This window comes from Cricetulus griseus, chromosome 2 (genome assembly GCF_003668045.3).
Source record: "Cricetulus griseus strain 17A/GY chromosome 2, alternate assembly CriGri-PICRH-1.0, whole genome shotgun sequence".
Taxonomy (NCBI): Eukaryota; Metazoa; Chordata; class Mammalia; order Rodentia; family Cricetidae; genus Cricetulus; species Cricetulus griseus.
The window spans coordinates 433,750,661-433,776,497 of NC_048595.1; the positions used below are offsets into that span (position 1 = coordinate 433,750,661).

The 25,837-nt window shown below is 39.2% G+C and overlaps 1 protein-coding gene across 2 annotated transcripts in view; it reads left to right on the plus strand.

Annotated features, from left to right (window-relative positions):
- Nyap2 (neuronal tyrosine-phosphorylated phosphoinositide-3-kinase adaptor 2) overlaps positions 1-25,837 on the plus strand; it is a 223,821-nt gene that overhangs the window by 83,247 nt on the left and 114,737 nt on the right. Inside the window, exon 2 of one of the 2 annotated variants that reach the window (XM_035441056.1) lies at positions 8,147-8,448. In XM_035441056.1, the coding sequence (XP_035296947.1) occupies positions 8,147-8,448 (302 nt within the window). Of the gene's footprint in view, positions 1-8,146; positions 8,545-25,837 lie in introns of both variants that reach the window. The other variant, XM_035441057.1, reaches the window with a different exon arrangement.

Below are 25,837 nucleotides of genomic sequence, written 5' to 3' on the forward strand. Positions count from 1 at the left end.
GTAGATGAGCATCTTGACTATTTGTGTATCAGAAAATGTTCAAAGTTCATGTTTCTCAAGTTTCCTTTTCTTTTTTAAATTTTTTTCCTTTTTTAAATTTAAATTAGAAACAAGACTGTTTTACATGTCAATCCCCATTCCCTGTCCCTTCCCTCCTCCCCTGCCCCCCACTAACACCCTACCTATCCAATACCATTTCTGCTCTCCAGGGAGAGTGAGGCCTTCCATGGGGTGTCTTCAGAGTCTGTCATATGCTTTGGGATAGGGCCTAGGCCCTCCCCTGTGTGTCTAGGCTGAGGGAGTATCCCTCTATGTGAAATGGGCTCCCAAAGTCCATTCCTACGCTAGGGATAAGTACTAATCTACCACAAGAGGCCCCATAAATTTCCGAGGCCTCCTCACTGACACCCACATTCATGGGGTCTGGATCACTTCCATGCTGGTTTCCCAGTGATCAGTCTGGGGGCCAAGAGCACCCCCTTGTTCGGGTCAGCTGTTTCTGTGGATTTCACCAGCTTTACCCCTTTGCTCATCAGTCCTCCTTCTCTGCAACTGAATTCCAGTTCAGTTCAGTTTTTAGCTGTGGGTATCTGCTTCTACTTCCATCAGCTGCTGGATGAAGGCTCTAGGAAGGTATATAAATTAGCCGTCAATCTCATTATCAGGGGAGGGCATTTAAGGTAGCCTCTCCACTGTTAGATGGTAGTTGGTGTCATCCTTGTAGATCTCTGGATCTTTCCCTAGTGCCTGATTTTTCTTTAAACCTATATTGGCTCCCTCTCAGATGGTATCTCTTATTTTACTCTCCTCTATTATTTGCCCTATACTTCCTTACTGCTCCCTTATATCCTCCTCACCCCTCCTCTTCTCCCCCTCTCATTCTCCTAGCTCCCTCTCCTCTCCCCCCATGTTCCCAATTTGCTCAGGAGATCGTGTCCCTTTCCCCTTCTCTGGAGGACCATGCATGTCTCTTTAGAGTCCCCCTTGTTGCCTAGCTTCTCTGGTTCTGTGGATTATAGGTTGGTAATCCTTTGCTCTATGTGTAAAATCCATATATGAGTGAGTACATACCATGTTTGTATTTTTGTGACTGGGCTACCTCCCTCAGAATGGTTGCTTCTAATTCCATCCATTTGCCTGCGAATTTCAATATTCCATTGTTTTTCCCCCCTGCTGAGCAGTACTCCATTGTGTAAATGTACCACAAGATCCAGCAATTCCACTCTTCGGCATATACCCAAAAGAAGCACATTCATACAACAAGGACATCTGTTCAACTATGTTCATAGCAGCATTATTTGTAATAGCCAGAACCTGCAAGCAACCTACATGCTCATCAACTAAAGAATGGATCCAGTTTCCTTTTCAACTCTGATCAACAAGTGCTTTGAGAAAATGAAGCAAGCATTTAAGAGCATGCTGCAAGGAAGGGCTCTATTTACCTAGACTCTTGCTACTTGCAGTTAAATATAAGACTTTGTTTTGATTTTCTTCTCATGAAGGCTTTTTTCTTTTTTTTTTTTTTTAAGATCTGTGGTACCATATGCCATACTTTACACATGTGGATTCACTAGGCAAGTGATGATCTTATTACTAAGATTCAGTAGGACAGGGTTTAAAAGGAAGTAATTTAAAGCTAACATTGCAGACTATGTACCACACACCAGATTTATGACACAGGTACTTCATAGGTGCACTCAGGCAAAGTTGATGAGTTTATCTAACAAATATTTAGATTTAATAAAATTTTTAAAGTGGCTATAAAAATCCAGTTACCTGAATGAGATACCTTAGTATATATAATGAACACACACACACACACACACACAGAGAGAGAGAGAGAGAGAGAGAGAGAGAGAGAGAGAGAGAGATTGTATATGTACAGTGATACAAACACACATAATGCATCTGTATAGTGTATCTGTATATGACTCAAATTTCCATGCCTGTCTATCAGCCAATAGCTCTTTCATTGTGTGTGTTAGTCACTTATCTTATTGTAAGAAAATGCTTGACAGCTTAAGGAAGTGAGGGTCTATTTTGGCTCATAATTCCAGGTTACGGTATATAATGGGGAGGAAGTTTTGGTCATGGTGGCAGGAGCATGAGGCAACTGGTCACATTATGTCTCTGATTAGGGAGCAGATATTTGGATGCTCCTGTGTGTTACAATAAATTTTTCCTCCAAAAGCCACCCGAGCCCCACTGCCATGTGTGCACTTTACGCCAGCCACCCACCCGAGTTAGGGCCCAAATGAATACACAGAAAGACTTGTATTAGGTTCAAAGTTGCTTCGCCAATCACTAGGATTCTCATCTGCCAGCTCAGTCTTAATCATAATAAATCTATATATTTTATATGATTTATCTTATTGGAAGCCTTATTGGCGTCCCTCCTTGCCGGTGGCTCATATCCTGCCACTGGAGGAGGAAGGGGAAAAGAGGAACACTTCCTATTTCTCCTTGCTCAAACAGGAGTCTCCTTGCTATGTCACTTCCAGCCTGGATCACCACTTCTCTACTACATTTCCCAGAATCCTCTTTGACTCCTAGTCCTGTCTAACTTGCTGTTTTCATTGGCCAAACAGAACTTTATTTAATCAATCAATAAGATAAACATACACAGAAGTACTTCCCCCATCACCTGTGAGCTGTCTTTTTCTTCATTTAAGAACTCCAATCAAAGGAATGGTGTTGCCCACATGTTAGGGTGAGACTTTCCACCTTAATCATCATAGCCAAGGAACACTCACTCACAGACATGCCCAGAGATTTGTTTCCATGGTGATTATAAATCCTGTCAAGTTGACAATTAAGATTAATTATTACAGGGTAGAAATTTAGAAGTATGTGACCCACTATTTCTGGAAAAATCCATTACCATTTGCTTTATACCATACCATACTTTATTCTGCATGTTTTATAGCAGTCACACTGAGGAAAGACAACTTGATACTGCTGCCTTACTTCCACTGAGTGAGAAGAAACAGACTTGTTTAAATTCAAGATTATGAAACTTGTTTTTTATTTTTATAACATAAGATGTGTCAGGCTTAGTCTATCTTCAGTGCTGGAGTCTTGTTGCAAATGACTTTTTTCTTCAGCCCACGTAGCTTTCACTCAGAGCCAAGTAGTCCTACAGTAGAACTGGTTCTTCACATTCCCAACATCGTTCGTTTATAGGTTCAGGGGAGTGACCTATTTGCACAAGCATTACTTCTTTCTGAGCCTCATATTTTGCTTCGTTGTTCGTTTTGTTTCTGTGTTTCATAATAATGGTAGACAATGGGGTTCAGCAGATTTCTCAGAAGGTTTCCAGGTTCTGCTGTCCCCAAGTGAGAAACTGCACAGAGTCACACAGTTGCATCAGAAGTAGAAACAGGTTGCTAGGGAAAGGTATGCTTCAAAGAAAGAGGAGGACCAGCACACTGAAAGTTTACTGGTTTGACTAGTAATGCTGAACAACGTGCCAGTGCTTTTATGTCACAATGTGCAGGATTTGGGGCTCATCCATCTAGGGTGTGCTTTTCTGTACAAGCTCTGTTACTTGTGGCTCGATATACGACTTCATATGTCAAGTTTATCATTAGTATCTTAAATGTCCTCTCTGGGATATGTGTATTAGTATTATGAGGGCTGAAGCTCCTTTTTATTGATAGAGTGCTGACTTTGCATAAACAAAGCCCTACATTTAATCCCTAATACAGCAAAAGTTAAATTGACCAAAGTCTCTATTTCTCTTTAATTTGTATAACAAACTATAGGTCACCTCCAGACACTCTGGAGTGAATGTCTCTTTACTTATGTCATTGCCCTGATTTAGTGGAGGCAGAGACGTTCCCAGCCGTCTTCTTTCCCAACTGTCTTTTTTAATATGCTAATTTTGTAAAGTTTGGTGTAAAGCCTGCTCTGAATATGATATGGCTTCACTATGTCATATGTCAGGTCAGGGTCTGCAAGAAAGCAGATACTGAGTTTTACTGAGGAGCTTGCCTGAGAGATGAAGAAGGAGATACAGGGGTGGCAAGGCTTGCTCTGCTTTGGTGCTGTTCTGTTAACTACAAAAGGAGAAAGGGAAGGGGAGACAATTAAACAGGAAGAGGCTGAGATGGTACTGTAGCTATGGGAACACAGAGGCAAAGATTTCCACATATGGGGCAGAAGCAAGCTCTCACACCTCACATGTCAGCATGTTTTGAAGATTATAGCTGGATGCTAGGAGATAGCTGCTCATCTCTGAGATTTTCTCTTGAAGCATCTAGTAAGATCTCAACTACACACTATTGTAGCCATTGCATGAGGTATTTAATTCTGTACTTGTAAGGGGGCATACATACCCACTCGCCGCAATATCATTTGCCATATCTTCCTGTGACTGAATATATCCCTTGTAATTAGCAGAACCTAAATGAAAGTTTATACACCACATATGGACAACAGTCTTCCGGGTCACTGTGTTTTAGTCATGGCCACTCTTTCTATGTCAGAAGAACATCATGACCCATTAGGGATTGATTACACAATGAAGAAAGAATGTGAGCTAGAGGCACAGCTAATGAACCATTGCTACTTCATGATGACCTAAATAAATAATCTGCCTGATATGTCGATGGCATTTTGCCTTGCATTTATTTCTCTGATTCTTTATAACAGCTATTCTCAGTGATGGATACTTCCTCTTTAGGGTTCTGGATTAATAACGTTAGAAACAAATGGATGATCCCACTGCCAGGGGTCTTAAAAACAGACTAGTATCTGTCCCTCGTGCATGAGCTGGCTTTTTGAAGCTCATTTCATCTGGTGGGATGCTTTGCTCAGTCTGATATGTGTGTGTGGTAGGGAGAGCTTGGTCCTGCCCCAACTACTCCTAATGGGAAGTCTTACCCTTTTTCAGGAGTGGATGGGGAAGACTGCGGGAAGGTAGAGGAAGGGGGAGGGGGCGCCTGTGGATGGTATGTAAAATTAACAAAAAAATAAAATAAAATAACTAAATAGATGAAGTTCTGAAGGGACAAAAATCACAGATCATATTGACAGATACTCAGCAGATCTGATTCTACTGTTGCCTTTAGGATGCGATATCTTTCATTTGGCATGTTTAAAAAAAAAAAAAAAAACAGATATTCAGCAGATTCAGAAACTGGTTATATGCTTCATTCCATGATCTTCAGTGTGCTTTGGACACAACACCCTCTAAATCTCTTGCAATTAGCTGTGTCATTATCCTTACTTCTTGTCCTTAACCTTGTCTTGAACAAAGGCCTGTGCAAACGTAACTCCCTCTTAGCCACCTCTTAGCCACGTGTTTTATTATGTATTCACTGCCAGGTGGAACTAAACTTGCATCTTTATACCTGTTATTATTTGAAGCACACATTGTATTTCACTTGGAAGAAGTGTTACTGTGCGTAACAGGATATTTATGAGCAAAACCGGCATTACACAAGATTGTTTTGTCCTGATAAACAGATAATCCTGACACAAAGAAGCAGGGCTAATTATCTGTCTGGGAAAAGGTGCAGGCTCTATTTAGGTCAAAGGTAACAGATAAATTGCTGATACAATTATTGCTAGTAACTGTCTCATAAGTGCCTGTGTGCATTAACACATGTGTAGATCTCCCTAGGTGAGTATGTTCCTGGCAAAGAGGCAGCTGTCTAAATAAATCTTTAAAGAAGCTTTTGTTCAATGTGATACAACGGAAATGAAAAAGGAGACATGCAGATGAAAATAATTTAAGGCAAAGTTAGATGAAATCAAATATCTCATCTTCTGTGTGTGTCATCCCAGAGTGAAATCTTCCCATATGCTCGACTCCTCTCCCCACCACTAAGCCCATTTTCCCAGAAATTCTTAATGGTTTTTCCACAAAACACTCTGTGCAAGATTCTCATTTGTGTCCTGATTGATGGTCTTGAAACAAAGCAAAAATTAAAATGCACAGAAACATTAAACAGGATGCTTCCTGCCGCTCTATGAAAACCCACTCTGCTGACATGTTGAGGCCACCTGAATCTTGCATGCTCATTGCCCTGCTTTAACACTGCCATCCATGCTACTAAGATGCCATACACAGTGTCTTAATCATGAACTCAAAATGTTAAGCAAGAAAGGAGAGCGATAAGAGTTGTGTTGAAGCAGCAAATTATTGTTGTAAGTGCTAGAAACAAACTGGAAAGATCTTGCTGTGTCTTTTGGCTTTCCCCATAACATACATGAAATTCTCACAATTCCCAAGTTCAGCAGTTCTCTACTTGTGGGTGGTGACCCTTTGGGGTCAAAAGACACTTTCACAGGGGTGGCATATCAGATATTTGTATTATGATTCAAAGAATTACAGTTATACAGTGGCAATGAAAATAATTTTATGGTGGAGATTCACCACAACATGAGGAACTGTATTAAAGGGTCACAGCATTAGGAAGGTTGAGAACCACTGCCCAAGTTGAAAATGGAAAACATTTCATTTCCCATTATTGTTCCTATTCAAATTTTATTTTCAAAGTTTATTTACTTATTTATTTATATGTTTACTTATTTATTGCTGTTTGAAATTGAACCTAGGGCCTCATCTTTGTAAAAGCCATGCTCTACTACTGAGATACATTCCTAAGCCTGAAAATTTAAGGTATGATGAATATCATATTGGTATGAAAGACTTGATAAACAAAATTCAAATCTTACTTTGAATTGCATCATTTATAGAAATTAAGATAAAAATCCAGTTTAATATTTCCAAATAAACCTATATGCTAAAAAGGCAGAGTCAACAAGCTTACAAAATTCATACACTCTGAGTTTCTGTTAACAATTCACACATTTCAGGGAAATGCAAATATTTTACACATGATTTTTCTCTTAGCTTTTCCCTTCAGTGAATGAGCCTGATGGACAAATCAAGCTCTAGGAAAAATCTTCCTCCTAAAAGTTCACATACATATTTATGATGTTTTCTTCATAAAGATTTGCCACTGTATACAGTAAAGAAAGAAACCACAAGCAGTGTTTCTTCTGTAGCTAACTGAACTTCAAACTACACCTTTCTAAATCTTCATATTTTCCCTTGTGAAACCTGAAAAATACTAAATTTGGAAACTTTTTATATCCTCAATACTTAAGAAGTAGAGTCATATCAGGATCAGGTCTTTTTAAACTTTGTTAAATGTTTTTTTTTTTTTGAGGTGGGCTTGTTGCTTATTGGTACCATATATTTAACATCGAAGGATGGGGAATGTTTCTAGAAAACAAAGGGACAGACAATTCACTCATGAGTTTGAAACGTGTTTCCTCTCCTCTTCTTCCACTGTCCTTGCTCCATCTGTCTTCCTCCACACAACTGTCTTCCTGCCTCCTGTCTTAGCTTTTCCTTCCGCCTTCTTTCCTCTTTTCCTTTTCCCCTCCAACACCTCCTTCCTCTCTTCTTACTCTCTGGGTTTCATTCATAGTCTTTTCCTTTCTCCCATTCTGTCTTCCTTCGTCCTTCTCTCCCCTGTTCTCCCTTCCTGCTACCCTATTGCTCCTCCCCAGCCTTTGCCTTTGAGTTTTTATTCTCTCTTCCTACTCTTCCTACTGCTTATTAACAGAACCTTTCCCGCTCTTGCTTGTGCCGGTTTTCTGAACATGTTTAGGAGGCAATCAGGGATGATTTTGGAAGGCAGCTACGCTCACCAATATACCACCAACGCCGCTAGGGATGGTTTTGGTGAAAGGAATGGCGTCTAGGAGCTAGTCTAGGGAATATAGTCGCCACATTTTTGTCTACAATTCAGGTCACGGGACAGGATTCGCCACCAAGGGTTTTGTTGTTGTTGTTTATTTTTATGAGTGGTTGAATATAAAATCCCATTGTGCAGGACTTTCTCCCTTAGGATAGTAAGTTCATCGGGAGGTGAAGATGCCTGTAGACACATGTTAAACTTTTCAAATCTAATCAAATTGTTTTGGTTTTACTTTCAGAGTTTGACTTTGAAGTAAAGACTGCTTTCATGTCATTTAAGACTGGTCTAAATATCAACCCCTTGTAAAATGGTACACATCTTCACCAGTGAGAATTTTCACCTCTCAAGAACATGCTGGTGGTATCTTTGCTTTCAAGTACATCCTGGGTGCTTTTCTCTTCACAAGTGGTTTCTGCTTTCTCTTACAGCATAGGGGGAGAAGTAGGGCGAGGCCAGGACGCCAGCTACGCGGGCAAGCATTTCCGCATGGGGTTCATGACGATGCCTGCTCCTCAGGACAGACTCCCGCATCCCTGTTCCAGTGGATTCACTGTGAGATCTCAGTCCCTGCACTCCGTTGGGGGCACCGAAGATGACAGCAGCTGTGGATCCCGGAGACAACCGCCACCCAAGCCCAAGCGAGACCCCAGCACCAAGCTTAGCACCTCATCAGAGACAGTCAACAGCACTGCAGCCACTAAAAGTGGGAGACCCCTGGAGAGGGCAGAAGGTAAACTCATCATGCCCACTTCCCAGTCATCTCCAAGGGCTTCAACATCTGGGAATCTGTTTCCTCCTCATGGGTCCCAGGGAAGAAACATGAAGGGTAGGAGGCATTATGGTGTGTTGTCAAAAAACACCCAACTGTACTTAATAAGCTCAACCAGAAAAGTCAGATAGTACAGGTATTTCAGTTCAGAAGCAGAATGCTTGCAATCACATGTGTGGGACTCCAAGTTCAGTCCCCAGTACAAAAACAGAACAAAAATGGGCAAGGCGATGTGTGAGCTTTGCAGCCCTTTTAAGGATTTGAATTATCCCCAAATTATTTTTGCTTAGAAGTATATCTACTATTTATATTTTCTTACTATGTAATTTGCTATTTACATAGTTAAAAGACATGTTGGGTAGTCATTGGAACACTTCACAAGGGAGATTTTAATGTGGGAAATATATGGTTTTTTTTTTTTGTTTCTTGTTTTGGTTTTGGATTTTTCGAGACAGGGTTTCTCTGTATTGCTTTGGAGCCTATCCTGGAACTTGCTCTGTAGACAAGGCTGGTCTCAAACTCACAGAAATCTTCCTGCCTCTGACCCCCGAGGGCTGGGATTGAGGTATGAGCCACCAACATCCAGCTGTGGGAAGTATATGAAGAAAAATTTATGATCATACCTTTTAGAAATAGCCATTTGTACATCATTTCCTTCCTTGTGTGTCTGTATCAGCTAAGTATTTCAGTCTCTGCTTCATATGTCTTATTTCTTCCTTTGTAGTTGTTTTTTTTTTCTTTTCTCTCAGGTATGAGATACACAAATAAAACACAGCTACTGTGGATATTTGAATAGAAATCTGGTCACATTAGCCTAATATCTCACAAATCCTTTAGCTCTTCTTGAATAAGGGTGCCCATAGTTTACTTGATCTTGTCCCAGAAGCACCTTGGTTGAAGTAGAGTTGTAAGTGAGCCTTGACACAGCTGTCCCAGTTAGGCTGCTATATCAAATTGACTTTGACTGTCTTGTTTATGAAGAGTGGCAATTCATTTTTCCAGCTCTACTACAAATCTCGGGAGCCAACATGATCTCAAAATAGAGCTCCCTTCAAGGTTTTGGAGTCTTGTCTTCTGATAGTCTTGCCTTGTATGAGATGGGACTGAGTGTAAGAATGTTAAGGAATCTTGTCTACAAAGGCTCTGACTTTGGGTCCTTATTACCTCCCAAAGATGCCAACTTCCAAAAACCACCACAGGGAGCTTAAAGTTTCAGGACTTTAATTCTGAGGAACACATCATTGTGTCCCGTGTTCCAAGTCATTTGGATGTTTGTGTGTCAGCTATGAGGCATACCTCAATGTCTGCAATCCTGACAGTGGTGAGGCAACAGAAGACCTCTGTCTAGTCCTGTGGTCTTTCTTCTACCCTACCTGTGCCTGAGTTTGAAGCTTCCCTGAGTCCAAGAATACCGCTTTTGAGGCCTGTTTATAATGAAAGCAAAATATGTCATCTTTTTCTCTACTGACAGTTCTTCTCCACCTGAAATTTCCAGTTCTTCCTGACTCTTTGCCCAGAAATTCACATGTAGTATGAGAAATAAGATGCCTGTGGATACCATGCCTCCTTTCCGTTCACTCTTCTTACATCTTTCTGGTCCTTGCTGCCCAGATATTATCTCAGTGAATTGCTAAATAATGCAGATTGATAACTGGAAATGGAACAAATCCTTCTAATTTGAAAGGACAGTTTTCCTTTTTAATATTCTGTTTGTCCACATCTACACTAGTATCAGATTGTGTGCATGCATGCGTGTGTGTGCGTGCATGCGTGTGTGTGCGCGCGCACGCACGCGTGTCTGTGTGTGTGTGTCTGTATGTGTGAGAGCTAGAAACCATAGCACAGGATGCTCACTGCATTTCCAGTCCTGTATTTTCATTGTGACTCATTTTCATGGCATCCAATTTCAAGGAAAACACTATTTTTACAGAGAAAAATGCTCACTATAAGGATTTACTTGTTATCTATTTTGTTGGTAATTTTTTTTTTTTTTTTTTTTTTTTTTTTTTTTTTTTTTTTTTTGGTTTTTCGAGACAGGGTTTCTCTGTAGCTTTGGAGGCTGTCCTGAAACTAGCTCTTGTAGACCAGGCTGGTCTCGAACTCACAGAGATCCACCTGCCTCTGCCTCCCAAGTGTTAGGATTAAAGGCATGTGCCACCAATGCCCGGCTTTATTGGTAATTTTTAATGCAGCTTCCAGCATGCATGTGTGGGTTTGTGTGACAGTGTGTGCACAAGCATGTCTGTTTACATTCTGAGAAGACTCTAGTTCTCCTTATCTTCTTAGCATCCATTAGAATTTGGATCCCTTTTCTCATGATTCCTCCTCCCATCTTCCTCCTCCCCCCACTTCTCCCAACCCACCCCTATTCACTCCTCAGAAAGATTAAGGCCTCCCATGAGGAATCAACAAAGCCTGGCACATTCAGTTGAGGCAGGACCAAGCTCCCCCTACCCTACATCGAGACTGAGCAAGGTATCCCACCATATGGAATGGGCTTCAAAAATCTGGCTCATACACAAGGGATAGATCCTGGTCCCACTGCCAGGGTCAGTGAGTGGGGTAACCAAGACCAAGAAAGACAAACATGGTATGTACTCACTCATAAGTGGATACTAGATGTAAAGCAAAGAATAACCAGATCACAATCCACAGCTCCAGAGAAGCTAGGTAACAAGGAGGCCACTAAGAGGGAAACATGGTGTCTTTCATATCTCTTTATTATGTGTGATCCTATGTTCAAAAATCAACTGTCTTTTGTTTCTGCTTCCAGAACTATATAATCAATTATATCAGGTTATTTGCCAAATAAAACTATAGATTCAAGACAGGCATTTCTGAGTGATAAGGCCTATATGTGGTGATATCTTGTTTATACAAATAAAGCATTCTGAAGATGAGAGAAATGAAGGAGCAAGCCAGAGCCACACCTTACCCGCCTAACTGAGTTCCTGTTTCCTCTTGCCTATCTCCTTTCTCCTCCCCATCATCTTACTTCCTGTCTGTTAGCTAGTGTCAAACTGTACCCTCTGATCTTTGGACATGCTTCATTTGTAAAAACAAAATATCACCACACATGTATGTATTTCAGAGTGATTCAAAAATAAAAGGAAAGGTGGGAATAGTGGGATGCTATGCTGGATGCATAGCATTTTGGAAACTTTTATTAGGAGATCCCAAGTTCAAGACAAGCCTGGGCTACATAGAAAGTTCCAAGATAACTCAGGCTGCAAAGATTGTAAGAGCTGTGACATAAGGCCATGCCATGCAGTCAACTCCTAGAAGGACCATATGGTACACTCCTCAGAAGGGCCTTGCTAAGAGGACGGGAACGGGGAGTACTGAGAGAGAAACTAGGGGCGCAGTCATGATCACCTGCTCTTAGAAGCAATCACCTTAAAATGGAACAAATCTCCATCCACTTGTAATATATTGAAGCCATTATTTTATCTCAGGCACTTACACTGATCATGCATCAAGGGTTCTTCAGGGATAGTTATTAAACAGACAGTAGCCTTTTGATAATTGTTTTTGTTTTTTGAACAGGACCTGAGGAAGTGACTAAATTTCTGTGGTGAGGACTTAAGTTAGATAGATGTAAAAATTGTTTGATGGACTCTGCAACTTATGGACCACCAGGCCCCAATTCAACATTTCTCTTCAGAAAGGACCCTCAGGATGGACTGGAAAGCCCTTAGCTGTGTGGGTGTATAAGGGTATCACATGGGCTGGATGATGGTTTGAATCTAATAAAAGCAAAACAGCCTTTACTATGCAGATTTCCCTTTCTCTTTGGAGCTAATGAAAAATGGACAATTGCAAAGCCATATGTACTCAATCATCTTCTAATGAGTCATTAGAAGAATAAGGACAGGGTTAAATCAGGGTTCAGTTCAGAGATGGGAGGAAATCTCTTGAGTCCAAGAGCATGTGCACACATGTCCATACTCAAATCCAAAATTATTTAAATACAAAGATTGGTCTTTTATGAATCCTCAGTTCTTTATAATCACTGGAGCTCACTGGAGTTTGTTGTAGAGCTCGTGTTTTCTTTGCCGACTCCTTGCTGTCAACATTATAACAGAAGAAAATGTGACTTTTATACATCTTAGCCTGTCTTTTCTTTTTCACCTGAAATGTCAGCAAAATCACAATATTGATTCGGGGGCATTAGAATGATTTCCATGGTAACCAGCTGCTATTTAAAGAGCGGATTATGACTTCCCTGTGGATAGAAGTAAAAGGAAGTGGACTTTAGCAAAAATAGCTTTTCAGAATTAAGAAAAGGAGAGAAATTTGAACACACACATATGCAGGCACACACACACAAATCACACCAAGGGGAAGAGTAAGATTTGGTGTTTAAAAGTTGTTCTATCACATTCAAATATATATTGGCCTTTGAGTGGATTCTTCTACCATACTACTGCCTCTAAAATTGGATATCATAAACTGGCAATCATCAAACTACAAATATTTAGATGGTTGGGGTTTTTGTTTCGGTCTCTCTGTGGAGGTTGTTTTTGTTAGAAAACAACAGAAAAAGAGTTCTCTAGAAAGAACAACAGGTCATACAAGCTGCATCTTGGGAGTCATTCAACCAAAGAAGCATCTATGCAGCTTTACCTCAGTTGTCATCCTGTCTCCAAAGAACCCATTCTTCCTTAAACACAGGGAGAGAAACACTGCCTGGCCATGGTCAGGAGATTGCTCACCAAGCCAAGAGGCAAGTGACAAAACAAAACTTTATTAAACTTTGAGATAACATCTACAGCACCAAAATCTAAATGGTACTCATAGCTTTATGATGACTCAGCGTGTCAGTACTAATAGTGTGTATGATAAAAATAAATTGCTAACAAATATAGGTTTAATACAATACTAAATTTCATTAGTAAGACTCACATCACAGGTGTTCAAAACAAATATGTAAGGGAAAGAGAATATGCATTCACCCATTCTTCACCATGGAACATACATGGCTAATATAAAAAACATGAAAGATGGAAAGTACTGGCAAGGATGTAGAGAAAGAGAACTTCTTGCACACAGCTAGTGGTGATGCTAAGTGGTGCAGATATTATGGAAAATATAGCATTGGAGTTCCTCAAAAATTTGAAAAAAAAACTGCAGTGGGATCTGGCATTTTCACTATAGGATATGCATGCAAAAATCACTTTATGAACTCCTTTATTGCAATAATTAGTCATAATTGTCAAGATATGGATCAGTGTAAGTCTGGTAGCTAATAATAGGTAAGGAAAATAGTGTCTGAGCACACAGCAGTATCTATTTTTTATTCAAATTTTTTCTGCAATGTGGAGGAGGAATCTGGAGGATAATATGTTAAATGGAATAAAACCAGCACAAAAAGACAAGTGCCATAGCATCTCACTTATATGTGGAGTGCATCATAACTGGCCTCATGGAAGGAGAGTAGAATGAATATTACCAGGGAATGGAGTTGAGAGAGTATTACCAAAGGATACTAGTTTAAGTATCAAGAGACTCACTGCAAATTAATTAAGTTGATTATGGTATATTCTTACATACCACAGAGAGTAGATCTTACTCTTTTCTTTCTGGATTTAAATATTCATTTAGTTTTATTTTATGTGTGTATATGAGTATTTTCCTTGTGTGTATGTACACCACCTGGTACAGTGCTGTAGGGGCCAGAAGAGGGCTTTCAATCTCCTGACAGTGGAGATAAAGATTGCTGTGAGCAAACTTGTGCGTTCTAGGAATTGAACCTGGATTCTCAGCAAGAGAAGCATGTGATATTAACCAATGAGCTATATTTTCAGTCCAGAGTTAATGTTTTCACCATGAAAATCAATTAAGTCATCCATACTAATCATTTCAACTTAGCTATTCTACAACATATGCATATTAAAAACCTACATAGTAAACATGACAAGTGTAAATACTTTCATTCACATAATTTTTGTTTTATGTGTGTAAGATATTTTGCTTGCATGCATATGTCCAGTGCCATAGAGGTCAGAAGATGGCACTGGATTACCTGGCTCGGGAGTTACAGATACTGGTGAATTGCCATGTGGGTGCTGGGAAAAAACCTGGGCCCTTTGCCAGAGCAGGCAGTACTCTTAACAATTGAATCATCTCTCCAATTCCAGAACTAAAAATTTTTGAAGATTAAAAATATATAAATAAAAAATTGTATGATGATCTATTAATAATACTCAGGCATTAATACATATTCCCCTAATAAACTATTATTAAAGGGAATCATATATTATTTAGTATTAGGAATAAAACACATTTTTTTTAACTTAAAGCACCTTAAAGACAGAATCCCCTAAAGTGATTCAATCTCTCTAGCATCCATTTGACCTCTTTGCTCAGGTTTTTTCAATACTTCACTTATGGTGTCATCTTAAAACAATTTCCTTAAAAAAATAAGAACACATTTTTTTGAATTGGTACAATTATCCTAGTTTTGAATGCTCTTTTTCAGAAGTGACTGGGGGAGTTGTACCTTTTTAATTTAATTTTTGTCATTGTCTAATTAACCAAGGCTGGCCTAGAGTCTACTGTGTAGCCATAGACGGCTTTGAACTTCCTGTCCTTTGATCCATCTTCTTCCAAATGCTGGCATTAAAGGTATGGTTTCCACCCCAGGTGTGGATTTATTTTGATCCACACATGGGAATGGAAACACCTTCTGCAATGTTTATAACTTGTCCCTAATGATCTGGAATGTATCATTGATCCAGAATCAACTGAATAAGAACTTCTATCTAGCGTCAGTGTCTTAAAAACCAAAACAAACTCTTTCACAAAGGCTGATAGAAAAGGTCCCATAGATTATCCAGGCTTCTTAACTGGCACCCACATTCAGAGGGCTTGGTTGGGTCCAATGCTGGGTCCCCAGCTTTACGACTAGGGTCTGAGTGCTCTCATTGGTTGGGTCCACTGTTTCTATGGGTTTCTCCAGCAAAAGTAGACTTCCACACAATGTTATGCTTTTTCACACCTCTACATATCCAGTAAATACTTTGGGTACATCTACCATGTTGTATTAGAGATTTAACCAACAGAAGTGGTCCTGTTACTAGTAATCAACCTTGTATCTAATTCTTCACCTTGACTCCTTAACTTGATCCAGATCACAGAGCAAGCAATGATTTAAGGGAGGATTCTGGATAGCAGAACACCTGTCTTGACAGCCACAGAAGTTTTTTGTTTCTTCTTTTTCTCTGCAATTAATTGTTTAGCTAAGGAAGAAATAGTTTCTCACATTTTAATCCATGTGTTTGTTACTCTTTAGCTGCTGGCGATTTCAAGATCCCCATTTCTGAGCAGGCAGCTTAGCCTTTTGGTTTCTGAATGTCCCCAGGATTCTGGTCTGTAACAGTGTGAGCTAAGAAGTAATACTTATTTAAAAAAATAAAAAGCAGCCAAATCTGTGACTTCTTAATTAGCCAAGGAAGAGTAGGCATCTTATAGACTTAATGGCAGAAAAAAAAATGAGGTGGAGCTCCTGATTCAGTGTATGGCACATGTTAGGTGCTCCATAGCCTTGCTTCCCTTCTTTCCTCAGTAGGAGCTAAGTTGCTAGTGGCTGGTTAATTCCAAGTCTTCTCAGGCTTTGCTAGCTAGGCTTTGAAAGGAAATGAGATAATGAGCTTCAGAAAATACCTTCAGAGTATCTGCTGAGCCCTGTCTGGATTTACAGGATTTTTTTTTTAATGTGTTTATTCACACTCATTGTTTCTTCTTTCCCCAACAGTTTAATTTTTTTTGTTCTGAGAAGTTCATGTGTGTAAAAAATGCATTTTGATTATACAGACCCTCCATTTCTCTCCTCCAAATTCTCCTAGTCTCCCTCTAAACACATCCCCTCACAATTAATTACTATCTATCTATCTATCTATCTATCTATCTATCTATCTATCTATCTATCTATCTATCTATCTGTCATTTATTATTAGGAAGTGAGTTAACCAAAACTAAAAATGTGTAGGAAAGCCTATAGAGCTCCCAAGAAGGATGTTTGCTCCTACAAAGGATAGAGCTGTGGCTTTTGATGGACTTCTTGGGATAACTGCCATTGACCTTCTTAGTGTCTTTGTGCACAAGAGGCACCTGTCCTTCACAGCATGCTTCTAAGAAGTGCACTAAGCCCCACTTAGCCTATAATCATTAAATTCAAAGAAACCTTTAGAGAGATCTCCATCCTGTTTGCTTGAGATAGTTCTTGCTCATTTTATGCATGTGGAAAGTGTGAGGTTATCGTGGAAGCCCTCCATTCCTGGATTTCTCTTTCCAGGTTGGCAGAATCACATGCTACTTGGCTTCCTAGAGAAAAAGCCATCTGTCAACCAGGCACTGTTCAGATGGAGATGGGGCTGTACAACTACTGTGTGTGATTGCTCTCTAAATGAACCCTGAGGCTCATGAATGAAACGGTTTGCAAGTCAAATCCTTGTGCATTGTCTGTTTCTCTCTGTTCTTGCCATGGCTAGGGCTCTAATACAAAACACTAGCTTTCTTAGAATTGGTCTGATCCAATATCTTCTACTGAGTCTGACTGACAATGACCTGACTTTTCCTTGACCAGACTCATAAAAGGGGTTATGATCTGTGTTCTGGACACAAATAGATTCTTCCTTGATGTGTCAACAGGCCCAATGTGATAAAGGTCTATTGTGATTGGGGATGGATTTTTTTAAGCTTTTCTATGCCTGGAACTACTTGACACTATGGCTGGGAATAAATAAACCCAAATAATTGTGGCACATTGTTATTGTTTCACAGTGTACATTGGTTAGATACATCTTCTTAGGATCCATCAAGGTTGTCATTAAGAATATGAACAAGATTCGGGGGTCTCATCGGAGGCTTGGGATCCCTGCCAAAGCTTATGCCATGTTACAAATTATATTGATACAGTTTTGGAACATTACATCAATAGATGCATCAAAGAGAACAGAAAGTTCCAGAGAAGCTGATGCTTCCCTTTCAGAGACACCAGGTCTTTTTTTTTTAAGTTTATGTATTATGGTGTGTGCATGTGTAATGTGGTGTGTGTGTGTGTGTGTGTGTGTGTGTGTGAGAGAGAGAGAGAGAGAGAGAGAGAGAGAGAGAGAGAGAGAGAGACAGAGAGAGAGACAGAGAGAGAGACAGAGAGAGAGACAGAGAGAGAGAGAGAGAGAGAGAGAGAGAGAGAGAGAGAGAGAGCATGTCTGTCTGCATAAGAATAGCTGTGTACATGCCAATGCACACATCTGAAGGTCCAGTGATAACTTCAGGTTTCAGTCTTTGACTTTCTTCTTGCTTGAGGAAGAGTCCCTCCTGTTCATGAGGCAAATGACCTGTGTCCTTCCAAGATTTCCATGTCTGCCTACCATCCTCAGAAAGGAGTATGCAGATAGGCAAAAGCTTTTGTCACCGAATTGAGCTTTATGTAGACTCTGGAGATCTAAACTTAGGTCACCAACCCGTTATTTGCTGAACCATCCCCCAAACCCAAGGCCTTTTAAAGATCTCACCTGAATAGTACAGGCTCCCCTAGATTTATCCAGTGTTGGTTAAGAGTCAGCTTGTTAGGAATCTTTACTACAAATGGACAATCCTGTTGTCCTATTACACATCCTGAAGCTTAATCATAGGCATGAAGTGTCATCAGAGTCACAGCCCAGCTTCTTCTTGGAGAGGAAATCATACAAGGCACATGCCCCTGTGGGTGGAATCTTGAGAGACAGTGAAGAATCCTGAGAGCTCAGTGATACAGGGCGTAGTAGATGTGTATTGCTTTCCCATGTACTATCCAATTATTAGATACTAAAAGTGAATATTTATTGCAAAGTAAATTGGAATAGAATAAATAAGCCACAATTCTATAGAGTGTCCAGATGAGTTAAAGGGCTGCTGAACAAATCCCTCCCTTTTATGCATACAATAAAAATCATCCATGTGGCAAGACAGCTGGATTATTTTATTTCATGGAAGTTGAAAACATCATATTTACTGTGGCTTCAGATTTATGTAGAAGACATGTAGGGGAACCTGTAGCCTCACTCCTACTTTCCCACTTTAAAGACACTTCTGTGTTCAGAAGCTCCAGGGATAAGAATTGGAACTAACAGTATAATGTTGGTGAAAATGGCCTAATTATTACAATTGTTTCCATAGGCATTAACCTGTGAGTTCCCACTGATGACTTCCCTAATTTGCCAGATCTCCTGACTAAGTATGCTAACTAGGCCAGATAGTCACTTTTTGCTAAAAACACCAGATGGCTATGGACCAAGTAAGTCTGGCCCACCATCAACTATGATGCAGGAATGGTTCTCCCTACTGCTTTGGTCCATGGTATTCTCCATTCCCCTGAATTTTTGAAAATGTTTTTTGGAAGCAATGATCTGTGACTTCTGATCTATATGTGCCCATGAATAACATTTCAATGATATATATGAGAGTGTGATCTCGTTATATGACTTTACAATTGCAATGACTGCATCATTTTCCTTAATTACGGCAATTGAATACATGTGTAGAATGTGCTCTGATCATGCTCACCCCCATAACCCTCTCTTATCTCTCTCCTACTATGAGTTCCTGATAATGGTTAATGAAGATCAGAACCATGAAGCCTGAAATGAATAGAAAAGACTCTGACTTTCCTCATGGCCTCTGCATCTGTCTGTCCTTAGACTGTAAATCTCCTTTGCATTTACACTAAAGCAAATGCATTGCTAATTAATTCATAAGAAAATGGAGGAATGATGGTTAATAGTTTTCCATCTTTTATTGAGATAGCCTCTTTTAGCCGTCATCTCTGCAAAGCATTCACTTTTCCTCTATTCTTTCAGATTTCTTCCGTGTGGTATCTGAGTCTTTTTTTTTTTTCATTCATTTATTTAGCTCATAAATAAAGTCATGCACAATTATGATACAGAATACAGTATGTTCACAATGGCATGGCTAAATTAAACCAATTAACATGTTATATCACACATTTATCATTTTTATTTTGAGAACACTTAAAGTATACTATCTCACAACTTTTAAAATACAGCATATTGTTATCAACCATATTTATCATGCTTTCAGTAGACCTCAAGACTTCACAGAGTCCATGTCTCTTGTCTAACTGCAGTTTTATAACCTTAAACCAATTGTTTCCCCATTGTTAAAAGACCCACATTGAAGCCTAATAGCCACAATTCTACTCTCTGTTCTCATAAGTTCATCATTTCTAGGTTATAGATAAAATTGAAATTGGGTGACATTTGTCTTCCAGTGTGTCACTTATATTTTTTTTGGCAAGCATATAACTTTACTACTTACTAAAGATGAAATCAAATTTGCATGCCCAGGTGAGCACTCTCTGAAACACCTTCGATTCAGTCATTCATTCATTCATTGCATATTTGAGTTTCAACTAATATATATATATATATATATATATATATATATATATATATATATAGAGAGAGAGAGAGAGAGAGAGAGAGAGAGCAATAATGGCAATATGTTATGCATCAATAGCAGCAACAGCTTTTCCAGGTTCTGCAGTCTTTTGAACAAAATTGTAGAGACATCCAGCATACTCCATTTAAAAAACAAACAAACAAACAAACAACAACAACAAAAAAAAATAAAAAACAAAATCCCAGAAAACAGCACAGTTCTGTTACTCTTGTGGTACTTGGCACCATTTTTTTTTAATTAGTTTCTCAGTCATCATCTGCGAGGAAACCATTCTGAGCAACATCATTAAAACCAGCTCTGATAAAGCATGGCCACTACTATGTATCATAAAGCAGGTCCACAAATCAATGAGTACATATCATGTTTGTCTTTTTGTAACAAAAAGACAAACATGATATGTTTACCTCACTCAGAATAGTTTCTTCGAGTTCCATCCATTTTCCTGCAAATTTCAAGATTCCATTGTTTTTTTTTTTCTGCCGAGTAGTACTCCATTGTGTAAATGTACCACAATTTCTCTATCCATTCTTCGGTTGAGGGGCATCTAGGCTGCCTCCAGTTTCTGGCTATTACAAATAATGCTGCTATGAACATGGTTGAACAGATATCCTTGTTATATGAATGTGCTTCTTTTGGGTATATGCCTAGGAGTGGAATTGCTGGATCTTGTGGTAGACTCTTTCCCTTTTTCTTGAGGAGTTGCCATACTGATTTCCACAGTGGCTGTACAAGTTGGCACTCCCACCAGCAGTGGAGGAGTGTTCCTCTTTCTCGGCATCCTCTCCAGCATAAACTGTCATTGGTATTTTTGATTTTAGCCATTCTGACAGGAGTAAGATGGTATCTCAGAGTTGTTTTGATTTGCATTTCCCTAATGACTAAGGATGTTGAACACTTTCTCATGTTTCTTTCAGCCATTTTAGATTCCTCTATTGAGAATTGTCTATTTAGTTCTGTACCCCACTTTTTAATTGGGTTGTTTGGTGTTTGGGGGACTAGCTTCTTGAGTTCTTTGTATATTTTGGAGATCAGCCCTCTGTTAGATGTAGGGTTGGATATGTAGAATATCTTTTCCCAGTCTGTGGGCTACAATAAAGGAACTTCTGGAGGCATCACCATCCCTGACTTCAAGCTCTATTACAGAGCTATAGTCTTGAAAACAGCTTGGTATTAGCACAAAAATAGACTGGTAGACCAATGGAATAGAATTGAAAACCCTGATATTACGCCACACACATATGAACACCTGATTTTTGACAAACAATCCAAATTTATAGGATGGAACAAAGAGAACATCTTCAACAAATGGTGCTGGCATAACTGGTTGCAGACATGTAGAAGACTGCAGTTAGACCCAAGCCTATTGCCTTGCACAAAACTCAAGTCAAAATGAATCAAACATCTCAACATAAATCCAGCTACAATGAACCTATTAGAAGACAAAGAGGGAAATACCCTTGAATTAATCGGTCCCTGAGTCTTTAAGAGGAACTGAAACCATCATTGTTAGAAGTCAGCTTTGGGGACCTGCTTTCACAGACATGTTTCCTGAGTTAACCTAGCCTCAATCCCATATTTCCAAGCCCTGTCCATGTCTTCCTGAGACCATTTGCACTGAAATATCACCACCACTATTTGATTGCATAAATAATTTGATATTTCACTGAATATTAAACACTTGTTTCTAGAAAACACCCTCAATCTTGTGTCTATAGTCAACACTGATGGAACAGAATCTTTCTAATGGTTAGGAGTACATTTCTCCTCCAGCCCATTAAGACTGGGCTAACTCATTAACCAGGAGGTCTCCTCCTCTATCATCTATGGTGATACATCTCTTCTTGTTTGCTTGCTCAGATGGATGTGGAAAGACTTTCTGTACATACTCTCTCCACTGCCCAAGCTCTCATCTGTTACATAACAGCATCCAATTTCCTGCTCCACAATTTTACCTTAATTGTGTCTCCACAGTGGTAATCCTCCACACCTACCCTTTGCTGTTTCCCTTTAGCATTGAAGGCTATGATTTCCCATGTTCCCCAAACACATTTATCCATGGTATTCATTCATGGTCTTCTATGGCTTGTTCCTATTGTTGTCTCAAATCATTTGAAAAACATTACATTTTTGAGGTTAAATAACTAAATGATTTTTCATTCTCTTTCCTCACTCCAAACAATCCCATATACCTCTCCTTAATGTCTTTCAAATTCTCGTTTTTATTAATTATCATTGTGTTTGTGTGAGAGTGTGTGTGTGTGTGTGCGTGTGTGTGTGTGTGTGTGTGTGTGTGTGTGTGTGTGTGTGTGTTGCAGAGAGGATCTTTTGTCCTCTTAACGCCTTAAATGATGATGTATCTGGATTCTGACCCCTCCATTCCTCATTCCAATCATGTTTAATATTTAAGTTATGAATTACACTTGTCCTCCAGACACTTGACTGAATATATACATCTTTACATCTTTACAGAGGTACCATCAGGAATCCCTACTGCTCATACTGACAGTTCTTCCATGTTGGCCTTGATGGTCAAGTATAAAAGCTTTATTAGATTGTTTTTTTGTCTCAACCCTCATGTCTATTTATACTCTGTCTAAATCCACCATGCCCATTCGCTTACACCTCAATTGGTCTATCTCTGACTGCCACCATCTTCATAGGGACATTTGTAGGGAGCCCAGCTTCCCACAGCCACCTCCCTTCTTCTTTCAGGATTTCCTCACTTGGCATGCAAGTCTCTTGATTTTGTCCCATCATTTCACTGTGCTCTTCACCCACACGAGTTCAATAGTATGAGCTTTCCAATGTAATTCACGTATACCCACAAATCATCATCATTATACTCACAGCAGATGCAAACCATGGACTTCTGTAGATAAGCCAACCTACTCCTATCTTACTTATTCCCACTTAGAGAGTTTTTTTTCTAAGTCACTCTGTAAGGAAAATTTTAATCTCTATAAAGTCCAAGACTAGCTGCTACTTTCTCTGTGAGGATTTTTATAAGTGTGTTTTTCAGTGATTAAACTATACTTTGTGTATTTATCATTATATCTGATATTTCATTTATTTAAAATATTTTATTACCACTTATAGTCTATTGAGTGTAAACATTCTACAAAGCCAGAGTTCTTGTTTCTTTCTCTTTATATCTTTCATGCCTACCACACAGTATGTCTGCCCAGGGAATTACAAATGGTGCTAGTTCTTTATTCTGTTCAGTTTTACAAATACATCTTCCAGGATATTAATGGTTCTGAAAAATGAATGCTTTTTCTCAGACATCTGCATTAAAGGAAGATGTTGAGCATTTAAAGAACATAGAGGTCAGGTATGGTGAGGAAAGGCAAGGTTGAGTCATAGTCCTCAGATAGCTAGTTTTCTGTGCCTCCATCAATTTCTCAGACCTAGCTTTGTTTATGAAATAGTAACCATTCAGGATGGTTTTAAAGATGAGATCGTTTTGTTCATTCTTAGGCTTATATAAACCTTGAATTTCTTTTGGTATTTTGAAATTGTGAATCACGATAAAACACAAATTCAGTGTGCGTAGCAGCAAATGATTCGATTAACAAGCTATAATGTGTTATTTCACCATTTACCTTTTAATTTACCTGAATGATACAATTCAAATAATTTTTGATTTGTACCTTTATAATCTCAAAAAAGAGATCCCCTAAAAACACTAAATGGGAACTATAATATATACTTAAAAGAACTATAGGGGACCCTTATGGCAGGGAAAAAAAAAAGAACTGTAGGGAGAGAGAAAAGTATATAAATATATAAATATATATATATTTATATAAATATAAATAAAAAAATTAAAAGTAAAAATGAGATAAAAGTAAAAATGTAAACAAATAATTAAGCCCCAACAGGACATGATGTTAGGCAACAGGGACCCTCCAAAGATGCCAGTGAGGTCATTTTCTCTTGCCCTCCTGTTGCTGAACATGCAGCCTACCCTTCAGAGTAGTTTTGTTACTACAGTGAGACTCCAGCGGAGAAAACTAAATTTTTGTTTGCAAATGGTCATCAATTGGAGATAGCTCCGGGATTAAGGGTGGGAACATGTGTCCACTCCTTTCAGATTTAGGACTGCATCTGCTGCAGACACATGTAGACCTTGTGCATGCTGCCTTGGTCTCTAGACTTCATGGGAGTATCCATCCTGTTGTGTTTAGAGACTCTTGTTTCCTTTGTGTCTCTCATCCCTTCTGGCTCCTACACAATCCTGCCTCCTCTTCCAAATGGTTCCCTGAGCCCTAAGAGGAGAGATCTGATGGAAGCATCCCATTTAGTGATGCCTGCTCCAAGGTCTCTCATTCTCTTCATTTTGTCTGACTGTGCATCTCTGTATTCTCATATGTTGTAGGAGGAAGCATTTCTGATGATGGCTGAGCAAAACACTGATCTCTGAGAATAAGAGAATGTCATTTGTATTCAGTTTGCTGATATGTTCTTTTAGTAGGACAGTAGTATTTGGTTTAACCCTAGGTTCCTGAGCTATTTATTCTCAGATTTTTAATCACTAAAGCAGTATTGGGTATGAATTCCATCTTGAAGAGTAAGACTTAAGTCAAATCAAATATTTACTTCCACAAACTTTGTGCCACCATTGCTGTAGCATATCTGGAAGGCAGGAAACCAGTGTACATCCAAGGGTTAGTAACTGGGCTGTTGTTTATATTACTCCTTTGGTAATGTGCAGAAAGCCTCCTGTACTGAAGACACTAACATGTATGAGTTAAGACCCAATGGAGGCACTAATTTGACTTGTCCATGTTCAATGAGTTATGTAAGTGTTGTCTTCAGCAAAAGAGTTTAAATATCTTTTGTGGAGAGCAACCTATAGTACCATTCCGGATACTGGATATTTCCTTTTATGACCAGATTGCCCAACTGGGGTTCCGTCTCCCCATTATTTGGCAATTGCTTTTACATTGCCTTCTGATAGGTACATATTTTAGGAAACTTCTACACTATTAGGTGTAACAATAAGTCTTTACTCCAAAGCCTGAGCCCTGCCACCACGTGGGTGCTTCTAGCCAGCTGCCTGAGTTCTGCCTGCCGAGTTCTACCAGGTGCATTAGAGCCCCAAATAACACAGAGACTTATATTATTTACAAATGCTGCTTTGCCATTTTACTGGTATTTCTTATATGCTAGTTCAGTCTTAATTATCAATCATAAACATAATCTATATATTTTATAGGACTTATCTTAATGGATGCCAGTGGCAGGCGCTGTCTTTTGCCGGTGGATCACATGGCAGCTCCAGAGCAGAGAGCAAGACCTGTGCCAGTCTCCAAGTGGGCATGACCAACATTTCCCCTACAATTAGGTTTCATAATACCCCTCAAATGGTTCTTAATTTTAGGTGTCTTTCCCCATATTCCTTCCCTTCTTCCTCTCTTCCCTCCCATTCCCCACTTGATCCTCTCATTGCATCCCATTCCTGTCCATACATAACTAGCTACTCTATTACCCTTTCCTGAGAAGATCTATCTGTCCTTCCTAGCCCTTTACTTTAACCTAACCTCTGTGTTCCAGCTTGTTTAAAATTTAGTTAACAGCTAAAATCTGCATACATGCAAATACAAATCATATTTGAATTTCTAGGTCTGGGCTACCTTACTTACAATGATCTTTTTCTAGTTCTGTCCATTTACTGTGAATTTAAGAATTTTATTCTTTTTAATGGGTGTGTATGTTGTGTAAATGCACCAAATTTTCTTTGTCTATTCATCTGTTGAGGATATCAGGTTGTTCGAATTTCTAGCTATTATGAATAGAGCAGCAATGAACATGATTGAGCAAATGTCTTTGTGGTAAGAATAAACATCCTTTGGATATATGCCCAAGAGCGATCTCACTTTATCTT